The 12,109-nt window shown below is 40.4% G+C and overlaps 1 protein-coding gene and 1 long non-coding RNA gene across 10 annotated transcripts in view; one reads left to right on the forward strand and one right to left on the reverse strand.

Moving 5' to 3' along the window:
* The window catches only part of LOC144381846 (uncharacterized), a 367,900-nt gene that overhangs the window by 316,717 nt on the left and 39,074 nt on the right, over positions 1-12,109 (reverse strand). For 4 of the 9 annotated variants that reach the window (XR_013447825.1, XR_013447830.1, XR_013447824.1 and 1 more), the window contains one exon: positions 8,691-8,748. The exons of 4 other annotated variants lie outside the window; for them this stretch is intronic. This is a non-coding gene — a long non-coding RNA (uncharacterized LOC144381846). Of the gene's footprint in view, positions 1-1,435; positions 7,111-8,690; positions 8,749-12,109 lie in introns of those variants that run through there. One more of the 9 variants, XR_013447827.1, reaches the window with a different exon arrangement.
* The window catches only part of IL7 (interleukin 7), a 45,743-nt gene continuing 42,434 nt past the window's right edge, over positions 8,801-12,109 (forward strand). Inside the window, exon 1 of the mRNA XM_036110942.2 lies at positions 8,801-9,508. Coding sequence (XP_035966835.1) covers positions 9,499-9,508 — 10 coding nt within the window. The 5' untranslated portion in view covers positions 8,801-9,498. The remainder of the gene's footprint in view (positions 9,509-12,109) is intronic.

Raw genomic sequence — 12,109 nt, forward strand, 5'->3', positions numbered from 1 at the left:
AAATGAAAACAAAGCATGTTGCAGAGCAATATGTTTAGTATGATCTCATTTTGGTTAAAAATTATATATTAACAGCATGGCCATCAAAAATGTAATGTCTAAGGGAGTGTTAATTTTTAAAATTTTGCTTGTCTCCATTTGTTAAATGTTTATACTTTACATGTCTGCTTTTATAATTTTTAAAAGTCAATTTAAGAAGCCTGGTAATGGGTATTAAAGAGGGCACGTAGTGAATGGAGCACTGGGTGTTATACGCAAACAATGAATCATGGAACAGTACATCAAAAACTAATGACACAATGTATGATGATTAACATAACATAATAAAATTTAAAAAAAAAAGAAGTAACATCATCAACAATTAACCAACTAGTTCACTGAGGACCTGAGACATGGTAGACAGAGGTCAGGGTGCGGTGGAGCGAAAATGAATAGGAGTGGAAACTCTAAGTGTAAACTAGTTAGTGAGTCTGGTACAAAAGAAAGGAAGGAGGAAGGAGAGTAATTAGAAGCAGACAGCCTGATGGCTCCAGGCATTCTTTGCCCTAGAGCTTTGGTGCTGAATTTTTTCTCTTCAGAAGATGCTTCTTACAGACATCCATGTGACTCACTGAATCACCTCCTTTCAGTCTTTGTTCAAATGTCAACTTCTTACTAAAGCCTATTCAAATTCCCACCTTTCTTCCCACCCCCCTCCCCTCCACGTGCACAAATCCCCTGCCCTGATCCTTCTTTTAACCATTTACCTTAGTAATTTTCTAAATTTTATATAATTTTTACTTTTTTCTTGTTTATTATCTCCTCTCCTAGAATGTAAACTCCGTTTACCAGAAATTATTTCTGTCTGTTTCATACACTGATACATTCGAAGTGCCAAGAACAGGGTATGCCACATCGTGTTACTTGATAACTATGTGTAGGATTAAACGAAGGGTTATTTAGGGTTGGGAAAGACTTGAGGACATTTATGTGCTAATCTTGACTATTCTCAGGAAAAAAGGTAACCCCTGATTAATGAAGCTCAGGATGGTAAAAGCAATCTTTATGACATTTCCTTTGTACCTCTTCCTAGAATGTATATAGCACATATATAGTAGTAAGCCTCCAGGTGGGCAGGGGGCTAAAAGCAGTTCAGAATGAAGAGTGAAACTGATTACCATTTTGTGCTTGCTATTTGACCTTTATTTCTGGTAACTGTTCTGCACTGCCAGAACAGCTATACCAAATTCTGTTGGTGCTTTTTCTGTGGAAGATATTCATCACTTTGGCAACGATACATTTCAGAAACACACACTGTTTGAGCTGGTAGTTACTACCATGGAAAAGCAAAGGTCGAGTTAATTCCATTTAATGATATGGTGTATTGAATTAGCTGCACCTACACAGTAAGATAAAGTACCAAATGAGAACTGCCAAAAAGAGCTGCTTGCAAGAACAGGTTTGTCATGAGGTTTATTTTCTTTTACAGTTTAATATTCAATAAAGATTAGGGCGAGGGAAAAAATTGTATTAAGTGAAATTAAAGTCAAAACAAATATTTATTAAGGGCATCAAAAGACCTAGAGAAAACTAAAGGCATAAAGAAGATAAGTAGTCTCAATCAATATTAACACAAAACAACTATAATAATATGTTGGAGGAGGTCGCTGGGAGGATGTGACTACTAGTTGACCTTGAACTGGATCCCCAAATCAAAGATTCCTCACTGCCCCCTTTGCCCCCATCCCTTGGAATGTAGGTTCTGCTCGCCTCCCCTCTTCCCAAAGTCTGCGCCAAGGATACAGCCTTTAAGTAGTGATGTGGTGTTGAGACCATCTAGATGGTATATGTGATTGAATCCAGTTAACGCATCTATATAAACTTTTAAGATTTGGTGGGCAGGTGTGGAGATCTACTTGTCTTATTGCCACCCAAGACAAGCCCCCTGCCCACCTGGAGAGGCCTGCACCTTTCTTCTGACTTTCCCTCTCCTCTGAGGACATGGGCCAGTTTCAGATTACACCTGAGAGGCTCCCAGGAGCTTGCAAACTGCAACATAACAGTAGGAAAAGTATGAACTTGCTCTACTCAATATCACCTAACGCTTTTCTAGGTTCAACCTCCTGAGATTTCTTTGGGCCTTTAATCTTTTTTCACCTTCTGATAGTGTCTTGTGGCTCTTGAGAGTCCTCAATTTTGTTTTGATTGTTTGGGGATCTTACTTTAAAGTCACTGATTTATATCTGGCTATTGAACAATGCTTGCAAAAACCTCTAGTCTCAGAGGACCATTCTTAAATGATCAATGTACCAGTACACACAGTATTTGTTTTTGTGTTGTTTTTTGGTTTCATCGTAGGCCTCATCGTAGGTCTCATCGCAGGCCACTTGGATCATGTACGTAAAATGAAAAAATATATACTTAAACGCTTAAAGGGAAGTTCAAATAGTTTAATACATGAGGATATATTTGTATTTGGTAAACAGCCCTAATTTCATAAAGTTTACTTTAAAATTTTAAAAAAAAGTTCTAATATGGGTTAGTTTGGAGTTAGAAGCAAAGGATCCTCACTTTTCTAATCTGAATAAAAGTTTAAAAGTCTCAGAATAAAAATGACACAGAATATCATTTTGAAAAGAAGGAAATAATAAGAAATAGAAAATATTACATTTCACTGGTAAAAACAATTTAGGAAAAAAAGTGTTGGTCAGAAAAATAACCTAATGAGGAAGAAATTAGAACATTTGTTAGTTAAACATTAGGGAGAATTGCTAACATAGTAAAAGAAACAAGGAAATCAAAGCATATCACCGCCATTTCATAGAGCATATTACTCAAGAAACCGAAGACACTCTGCTCCATTGTTTGAAGAAATCATTTTCTGATAAACCAAACTCAAGAGCTCAGTGTTTTGATCTCTCGAAAACTTCCATTTTTGTGCTCTTCTCATGGAGGTGTCCTACCAGCTAATGTCATTACCAGCTAATATATTAAAATTTTAGGCAAGCATGTTAATGTAGTTCCAGGCTTTTGGGATGCCAGTTAATCAACACACTATTGGCATAGAGCAATGACTGATACCCTGAGAACTCAGGGAAGTACAAGCTCTTTTTAGATTACTTTTTATGAACTTAATTACTACTGCAATACACTTAATCATTCCATGTCATATATGAGTTAATGGACATTCTGAGAGTCCAATCACAGTCCAATGCAATGATAAATGTGCTGGAACAACTTGGCTTGCCTGAAGGAGAGTCAGATTGAACTAATTTTCTCATTTAATAATAAAAGGATTTAAATAGGACAAACAGCCCTCCATATTAGAAAAACAAGTCAAATTGGGGGCCTGCATGGCTCAGTCAGTTAAGCAACCAACTCTTGGTTTTGGCTCAGGTCATGATCTCAGGACCCTGAGACAGAGCCCCGTGTGGGCTCTGTGCTCAGTGAGGAATCTGCTTGAGATTCTCTCCCTTCCCTCTCTCTCCGCCCCGCCCCCTGCTCACGCATGCTCTTTCTCTCTAAAATAAATAAATCTTTTAAAAAGTCTAAATTTCTATTAAATAAGAATTTTGACAAGCCTACCAGAACCTTAGACATATCAATGTCAGTCAGTAGTTTTTATTATAACATTCTTGGATATTAACACAGGTTTGCCCAGAGCATTGATTCTCTGTGAGAACAGCAAGTCAAGACCTGTGTAGTCTGATATCTCCCTTTTCTACAAGTCATACATGGGAAGAATTTGTACCTTGAAAGTAATTCTGTCGACTTCAAAGAATTCCAGGTTGAGTAAGACACTGTCGCTGTTGTCCAAAGAGCTCATAAGAACAACTCAACATCTTCACATAGTAACTGAATGTTATAAAGGGGGTCTGTCCAGGGATTTTAAAGTAATAAAGGAAAATATTTTTCCATTTTCTTCAAATAATTTCCATGAAGAAAATTGTCATAAGTGTAATCTTCTTTAATTAATCATCCATAAAGGCAATGATTTAAAAGCACAGTCCCTGCTTTGGGACGCCTGGGTGGCTCAGTCGTTAAGCGTCTGCCTTCGGCTCAGGTCATGATCCCAGGGTCCTGGGATGGAGCCCCACATCGGGCTCCCTGCTCTGCGGGAAGCCTGCTTCTCTCTCTCCCACTCCCCCTGCTTGTGTTCCCTCTCTCGCTGTGTCTCTCTCTGTCAAATAAATAAATAAAATCTTTAAAAAAAAAAAAAAGCACAGTCCCTCCAAAATTTAGTATATAAAAGAAAACTCTAATTGACAAAAAACATATCCATTAGTGTGAAAAAGGATTGGACAATACAAGCTACATAAGATACTGCTCCTCCTTGTGAAAGACAATTTGGGAAATATTTCTCTCTTACACTAGCCAATACTCAACCAGAGTCCGCAGGTGAGGTCAGAGGGGACATTTCAATAAGAAACATAAAATGAGGCACCAGATTCATAATGAATTCTGATTGTTTAGAATTATAAAATTTAAGGACTGAAATGATAGAGGAGAGAGAAATGAAGGGAGGATACAAAAAAAAAAAGCAGGTACCTTGAGTTTCTTGGTTCCATCCTTTCCTACTTCTTCCAGAGAACCTAATTCTACCAATTAATATATAAATACGCTCTAGTACCTCTCATGCATGAAAACGGAAACCTCCATTATGCTTTACATGCCTTTCAAACCATTACCCTATTTCTTTTATCTTTACCACAGATCTTTTAAAAGTTGTCTCCTCTCTTTGCATCTTCCCTTGTATTCCACAAACTGGAATATTGTCTCTATCTATACCGCTCTTCTCAAATTGCTGTCATGTGGACCACACACAATCTCTACTCTGCCACATCAGTGGACACATGTTTCAATCTTCCTTTTGTTCGATCTTTTTGTGACATTTGGAGATTCTGACTACTTAACCTATTTTGAAATTCTATCCTGGGACACTGACTTCTGCCTCTCCTAATCTGCTGTCCGCTATTTGTCAGTTTGTTGGTGGGCACCCATTTCTCCAACTACCCCTAATGTTTGTGTCTCATGGTCCCTCCTGTCATTAGCTCTCTCTCTCATCTCTTCTAAGTTGGATGATTTCATTCATTTTCATGGCTCCATACACATTTTTGGCAGGGTTCCTAATATTCTGATTCAGTCTTATAAGAAAATTTTTTCTTTTGACTCTTCTAATGCCTCAAACTGACAGTTTCATCCTATCCTTTGGCTGCATCCCATGAAATTAAGTATGTTTTATTGTTAAACTCTAGTCAATCAGCCAGAAACAAATAGTTCATGTAATGATTAAATACAGTTTTAGAAAACAATAGAATTTCCAAATCCCTTTATGAAATTAAGAAAATCTGACAAAATAGCCCAAGCCTAGTTAAATATAATATAAAGAACAGACCTATACCAATTACAAATAAAATTGCAAAAGGCTGTTAAATATCAGCAACTTGAATTTAACATTATGGTAAATTTATAGTTTCTTTAAAAATACAATAAGAAAAAACATGACCTTGTAAATAGATTCTCAGCAGTCATTTGATAAAAATTTAAAATCCATTCTCAAGCTCAGGCTTGAAAATCAAACAGATATGATTTAGAATTATAAGTTATCCACTTATAGCTGTTTTTTCCACTAGACAGGTATATTAACCTTTTTTGGATCCTAGTTTCATTAATTTTTAAAATGGGTCTAGATTGCCTTAAACCCTTGTTTGAAATACATCTCATCCTTTCCTTTTCATAATATTCTTTATCTTTAAAGTCACACATTTAACATATGTTTTCCCCACCAGACTGAAACCACCTTGAAGATACGCATGTATGTGTGTGCATGATCATTTACAGAATTTGCAGGGCCCAGTGCAAAGTGAAAATGAAAGTCCCCTTGTCCAAAAATAATTAAAAATTCCAAGACAGTGATCAGCAGAGTATTAAACCAAGCAAGGAGCCCTTCCACGCACAGGGCGCTGTGTGACTGCATAGAACACGTGGAGGCTTTATGTGTGTGTGGTATGTCTGTGTGTGTGTCTATGTTTGAAATACGTTGAGTATTATGCCTGGAAAATTAAGCCATAGGAACCTCAAAAAATATCCATAGACAGAAAGATAGCTAGCATTCAGATCTCAGACTATAAACAATAGTCATATTAGGTTGAGCAAAAATAGTTCAGATAATTAATCAAGAAAATATTTTCAGGTTTACCACTGATTGACTAATTTGACTGAAGATTGAAAAAAATTAAAAAAACATTGATGAATCTTTAACAATTCTCCCTTTAAGTAGACATTTATATCATTTTATTTCAATGTTTTCTGTTACATTGTGTAAATCATTCTGAGATGATGTCTTCCCTCCTAATATGTATTGGTTGTAAGTCACAACTATGTACTGTTTGTTTCTGTGTTGACTTTTCTGCACAATTCATTGAGTCTATGAGTGAACATTATAATAACCACTCCATTTCTCTAAGCATAAAACATGAGCATATAAAAATTCATAGAATGTTTAATCCTAGTCCATTTGTCTTTTTTAAAAAAGATTTTATTTATTTATTTGAGAGAGAGAGAGTGTGTGAGCGAGAGAGAACAGGAGCAGGGGAGAGGGGCAGAGGGAGAAGCAGACTCCCCAGCTGAACAGGAAGCCTGATGTGGGACTCAAACCCAGGACCCTGAGATCATGACCTGAGCCAAAGGCAGATGCCCAACTGACTGAGCCACCCAGGTGTCCCTGATCCTTGTCCATCTGTCTTATAAAAAATAATGTTTAGCTTATCAAAAATATCAACCACTAATTTAAGACTTCATTTTGGAATTCTTTCAAAATGCTATTAATCCTCTCATACACAGAAAAATAATAACTTGATACAGTTAGAATGTATCCCTTTTCATATACCAATAAAAATTCCAAATGCTTTATGAATATTTTTTTTTAGAGTGATTCTTCACATTTGGGGTCAGAGTTTAGGATAGAATTTACATGTCCTCTCCTGGAGCTCTGAATAATTTCCTTTCATGATTTCCAAAAGTTCACTTATGCATAAGCCTTTATTCTGCCAGGTTTTATGGTGACTTCATGAAACAGGAAGACAGATTTCCTCTTGAGGAAGTTATTGCTGGATGCTCTTTTATCTGTCCCTGAAAAGTATTTAAAAAAAAAAAAAGTGCAGGCTGTGTGCAATTACATACCTCAATGCTGCTGTCAGGGATTTTAAACTAATAAATAACCGATCTAGCTGTGTTTAGTTACAGAATTCATTTTTAAAAGTCACTCCTGTTTTTCCACTCCCCACCTCCCACTCTAGGATCCAGTCAAATGAAAATACCTGGCTTCTCCCACCCCATCCTGTCTCCTGTTCTCATTTGCTTCCCTCCTTCTCCTCCTCTTTCCTTCTATTTCCCTTCTGCCTTTACATATTTTCTCTTCATGCGTGTTCTCATTCATGCATTCTCATACAGTTGTTCTCTCTCATTCTGTCACTCAACAATACTTTCTGAATACCTGTGTACTGGATACTATTCTAAGTGGACAGAGGCTTGGCTGAGCACAGGGAAGAACACAGCAGGAGCGGAGTGAGTCGTGTACCAGAGGGCGTCAGAGAAGACAGTAGCCCCCAGATCACACAGGACGACCTTGAAGGCTTGGTGCACAGTGGCAAGTGGCCAGAGGGTGGTCACAGAAGATGGCATTGCATAAATCAAATATCTTGCTGCTATGAGGAGAGTGAAGGGGTCCTAAGCAAGAGTGAAAGCTGGAAGATCCCCCAGACAGCAGGGTTTTAATGGTTTGCCCATGTGCAATTCACAGAGTGGACAGATTGGATTCAGGATTTATTTTAGAGGTAGAGTGGACAAGACTTGCCTATGGATAGGATGTAAGAAGTGAGACTAAAAGAGGAAATGGAGATTCAAGCTTCAGGCTTGAGCAACTCTGTCTCACTCTCACTGTCATTCTCTTCTTTCTCCCTTCTTTCTTTTCCTCTTTTCTTTGTTCACACTATAACTGAATATGGAATGTTCACATCCCTAGGTTAGTTCCCACCTGAGTCTCAATTCAGAACTCAGAAACCCCAAAAAGCTTTCCTGAGGTCCCCCACAGTGGGGCAAAGACATACCCACATGATACCTGACGCTGTCTCTCTCCGCGCATCAATTTCCACATTGTTCACAAGGAGGGCTAACACAGAGGCTGCAAGCATGAACTCTAGAGCCAGAATACAGGAGGTTTGTGTCCAAGCTCTGTTACTAACCAGCTAAGTGAACTCTGGCAAGTTACTTAAGGAAGTCCCAGTTCCCACATCTGTGAAGTGCGGATAAGGAAAGTGTCTACTCATAGAAAATTTTGCATGAGAGTATATATATATATATATATATTATATATATATATAATATATAATGCTTAGCACAATATTAGTACAGAGCAAATGCTAGATAAATGATAGCTGTTATCATCATCACCGTTACTACTTTACCCACCTTCTTTTAAGCAGGGTTCCTGCAGAATATCAGAAAACAAATTCAAACAGGAAATACTAAAATAATTCAGGCTTAGAAAAAAAATTAACTCCTCAGTAAAACAAAGTAAAAATGGTTAGTATGACTTATTGGTCAATTCAGATAAATGCATAGGTGGGAGTCATAGTTATCAACTATTATAGTCAGTCTCCATTTTCTCCACCTAATCTGGGCTTTGTGTTTCGGGTCCAAACACCACTTACCAGATTAGATGCACCCACAGGATTATTTTTCTTTGAGGTCTCACCTGGGCAGGTGCATCTACAAAACACAGGGCAGAAAGAGACTGATTACAGAGGTTGAGGGGCGGAGGGCGTGACCCTTTTAATCTTTCTTTACTTCCTTTTTCTTTTTTTTCGAGACGACTTGGCATCGTCCACTACATCCGTGGCAAGACCTGCGACGGCTCCTTGGTGGCGTAGGCTTGCAATTGCCCAGCTTTCGCCCTACACGTTTGTGGCTTCCACAGATTAGCAACCAATACATTTAGATCCCAGTCGCCTAGCTTTGCCAAGACGGTTAGAGGTCATTTGGAAAGTCTTTTGCCTCGAATTGTTCTCATTCAGAAGGCCAGCTCATTCCTCCTGTGTGTGGTGCTTTGGAGATTCGCGCCCTCCTCTGGTCCCGGTTCAGGTGCACAAGAAGAGCTAGGGGAGGACGCAGGTGCTCAAGAGAGGTGGGGCGGTGCAGGCACCTCGGTGGTGAACCCAAAGATCAAACCTGCAGACCCGGCGCAAAGTAGAAACTGAAAGTACACTGCCGGCTGATCCTACGGAAGTTATGGGAAAGGCAAAGCGCAGAGCCGGGCCGTGGTGTGTGCCGCCCCCCTTGGGATGGATGAAGCAGCAGGCGCGGCGTGGGTGAGAGGAACCAGCGGCAGAGGCCGCCCTACCCGGCACGGACTCCCGGCAACTCCGCGGAAGACCAGGGTTCTGGCAGCGACTATGGGCGGTGAGAGCTCGCTCCTGCTGCAGTTGCGGTCATCATGACCACGCCCGCCTCCCGCAGACCATGTTCCATGGTAAGCGCTCCTCTCCCAGGCGCACCAGTCCGCGCGCCCGGCACGCCGGGGGACTCCAGGACGCGTCGCCGGGCCCCGCGCCCAGGCGCGTCCGGGAACAGCCCAGCCTTGTACTTTGGACCTGCCGAGAGCACTGGCTCTCCCACGGGCAGGCGTCAGCCGCGCTTCGGCACCCTGGCCCACAGCCGCCACTTGCAGTCGGGACTGCTGCGCCTAGCCCACGGCGAGAAGCCGTCCCCGACGCCGAATTGCGTCTCGAGGCGCGGCGCTGCAGCGTCCGCGCCGCTCAGCGGTGGCAGCCCGCAACCAGGTCTCAGAGGTAGCCAGTGGCTCGCCGTCAGTCTTCCCGAGCCAGCGCTGCCCTCTGTCAACCCGGCGCCCTGCCCGCCGTACCCGTGCTCCTGGCGGCGCCCAATTACTCACTGATGCCCGGGTAGGGGCCAGTTACCTGAGCTCGTGTAGTTCCCTACTCTCTAGAGAAGTGAAAGCGAAGCTCCCACGGGACGCGCTTTTTAAACCCTATGGGGACAGGTCTCTGGAAAGCCCCGTTTCGCCCCCTCAGCGGGGCTGGGAGTTTCCGACTGGGGCTGTACCTCGTGCCCTTTGCCGGGAACCCAAGTCCTCGGGCTAGCACCGAGAAAGGCGAGTTTCGGGTTTCTGTTTTTTCCTATATGGGTGCTCCTTGGTGGAGGCAGGGTTAAATAGGCTTAAGTCTAAATTCTAGACCTTGGCCGAGATGTAATATATTTTTATTCGTGTGGACTACGGACAAGGGCAGAGCTGAGGCGAGCGAGCCGGATTCCCATACGGCCAAGGGAAAGAGCCAAAAAGTTTACTGGATGGGAAAAAAAGAAGAAAAGGAGATGTGAGGGGCGAAGATCTAGTGAGGGAAATTAGAATATTTTATAGTAAATACTTCCTCATGCAAAAAAAAAGGGGGGGGAGGAGGGTGCGGGAATAGGGAGCAAATTGCTCTTCCGTTTCATGCCTGGCCTGTGCGCTTTGCAGGCTACACCGTTAGATCAAAAGAGCCTTTCCTCCCTCATAGGTATTAAAGAATCTTGACTTGGCATAGCCAAGAAGTACCAGATGAGTAACAACATAAAGCGGGTGGGGTGGGTAGAGTATGGAAGACGATTATGGAAAAAGATTTGTAATGGGTGCCCTCCAGAAGTTTTGTATAGAATTAGAAATTAGGTGTATCCCTATCTGCCTCCAAATGCCGTGGATCTCCTGCAATTACTTCTTTCCTGTAGCTCTTGGTTCTAATACCTGCGTCAGCTCTGATTTGAAATGGCGAGGTTAAAAAACAAAAACAAAGAAAGCGAGGATATGCATTAACAAGGAGCTTTATTTCCTGAAGTGTATCTATATTATTCACCTACCAAAAGCTATTTGCAAACAAAACATTAGAATTCTAAACTTCTGATAAAAATAGTGATTATAATGTGTGGCTTTTGCATTTCCAAGAGATTTTACAAGAAGCTTAAGGATAGAGTTACTCTTTAAACTTTTCCTTTGCTGCTTCTCTGGGGAGTTGAAGTAGTTGAGGCCCTACTACGTGGTTCTCAAGGGTACTATCTAGTTTAGGTAATTTAATCACATTTGAGGACCAAAAATGGAATAGTAATAGAAACAGGGAACCGAGAAAGATGAGAAAGCCTGAACAGGTACAAAGGAGAATCACACATGGTACCACATCAGTGTTTCAGTATCTTAAACAAAAATGGAAAAAACTATTTTATAGGATCCATTTATATGTCATATTCACATTCATGCACATGAGATTATTTTTTCTGGTCTAACCTCTGACACATAGCCTGGTGTCATAAGAGCAAATATTTAGTGTCTGTTTTTCTTGAAATAGGAGTGTATGATGCAGTGTTTCAGAGCTTGACCAGGAAGCACCTTAGTGGGGTTCATGTGGAAAAAGATGGGTTTTTGTACATTCCCTTGACTGCACACACACACGCACACACGCTTGTTTTTGTAGGAAGCAGTTCAGCTCAGTGGCTAAAAGCTGAGTTTCTAAACTCTTTAACCTGTCTCATACTATACATGTTATATATGGGGGGAAAGTTTCTTTGTTCCTTAGATTCTCCATTTTCAGAACTGTGAATAATTGGTAGTACTTACCTCCTGAAGTGGTTATGAGATTAAATGAAATATTGCATGCAGTCTCATAGGATGGCTGCAGAAATGTCTTTAAGTGTTTATCATGGGATTTGTGGATAGAGTTTACAGAGCAGTGTTAATATTGATTGTGGCAGAAATTAGATTTATTTATATGAGGATAATCAAATTTATGTTCGTAATCTTAACGAGCTGATTTCCATACAACTCATGGTTGTTTTCTGTTTATTAACTTTTTCTTCTCTTTATGCACCAATTTGCTTGTGCCAATTGTTCATATTAAAGCCAAGTCATATTATATATTCAGAATTCAGATAATGTTTTCTATTCCATCTTGAATATATTTTGAGTATTTCTTTTAATTCCCAATGAAAATGGGTCTATGAAATGTTTATAGCGGACATTCAATAAGCACTTACTTGTCTTAAAGAGGGATGAAAGATTGCATTTGATAGGGTGTAGAAACTA

Source organism: Halichoerus grypus, chromosome 5 (assembly GCF_964656455.1).
Source record: "Halichoerus grypus chromosome 5, mHalGry1.hap1.1, whole genome shotgun sequence".
Lineage (NCBI taxonomy): Eukaryota > Metazoa > Chordata > Mammalia > Carnivora > Phocidae > Halichoerus > Halichoerus grypus.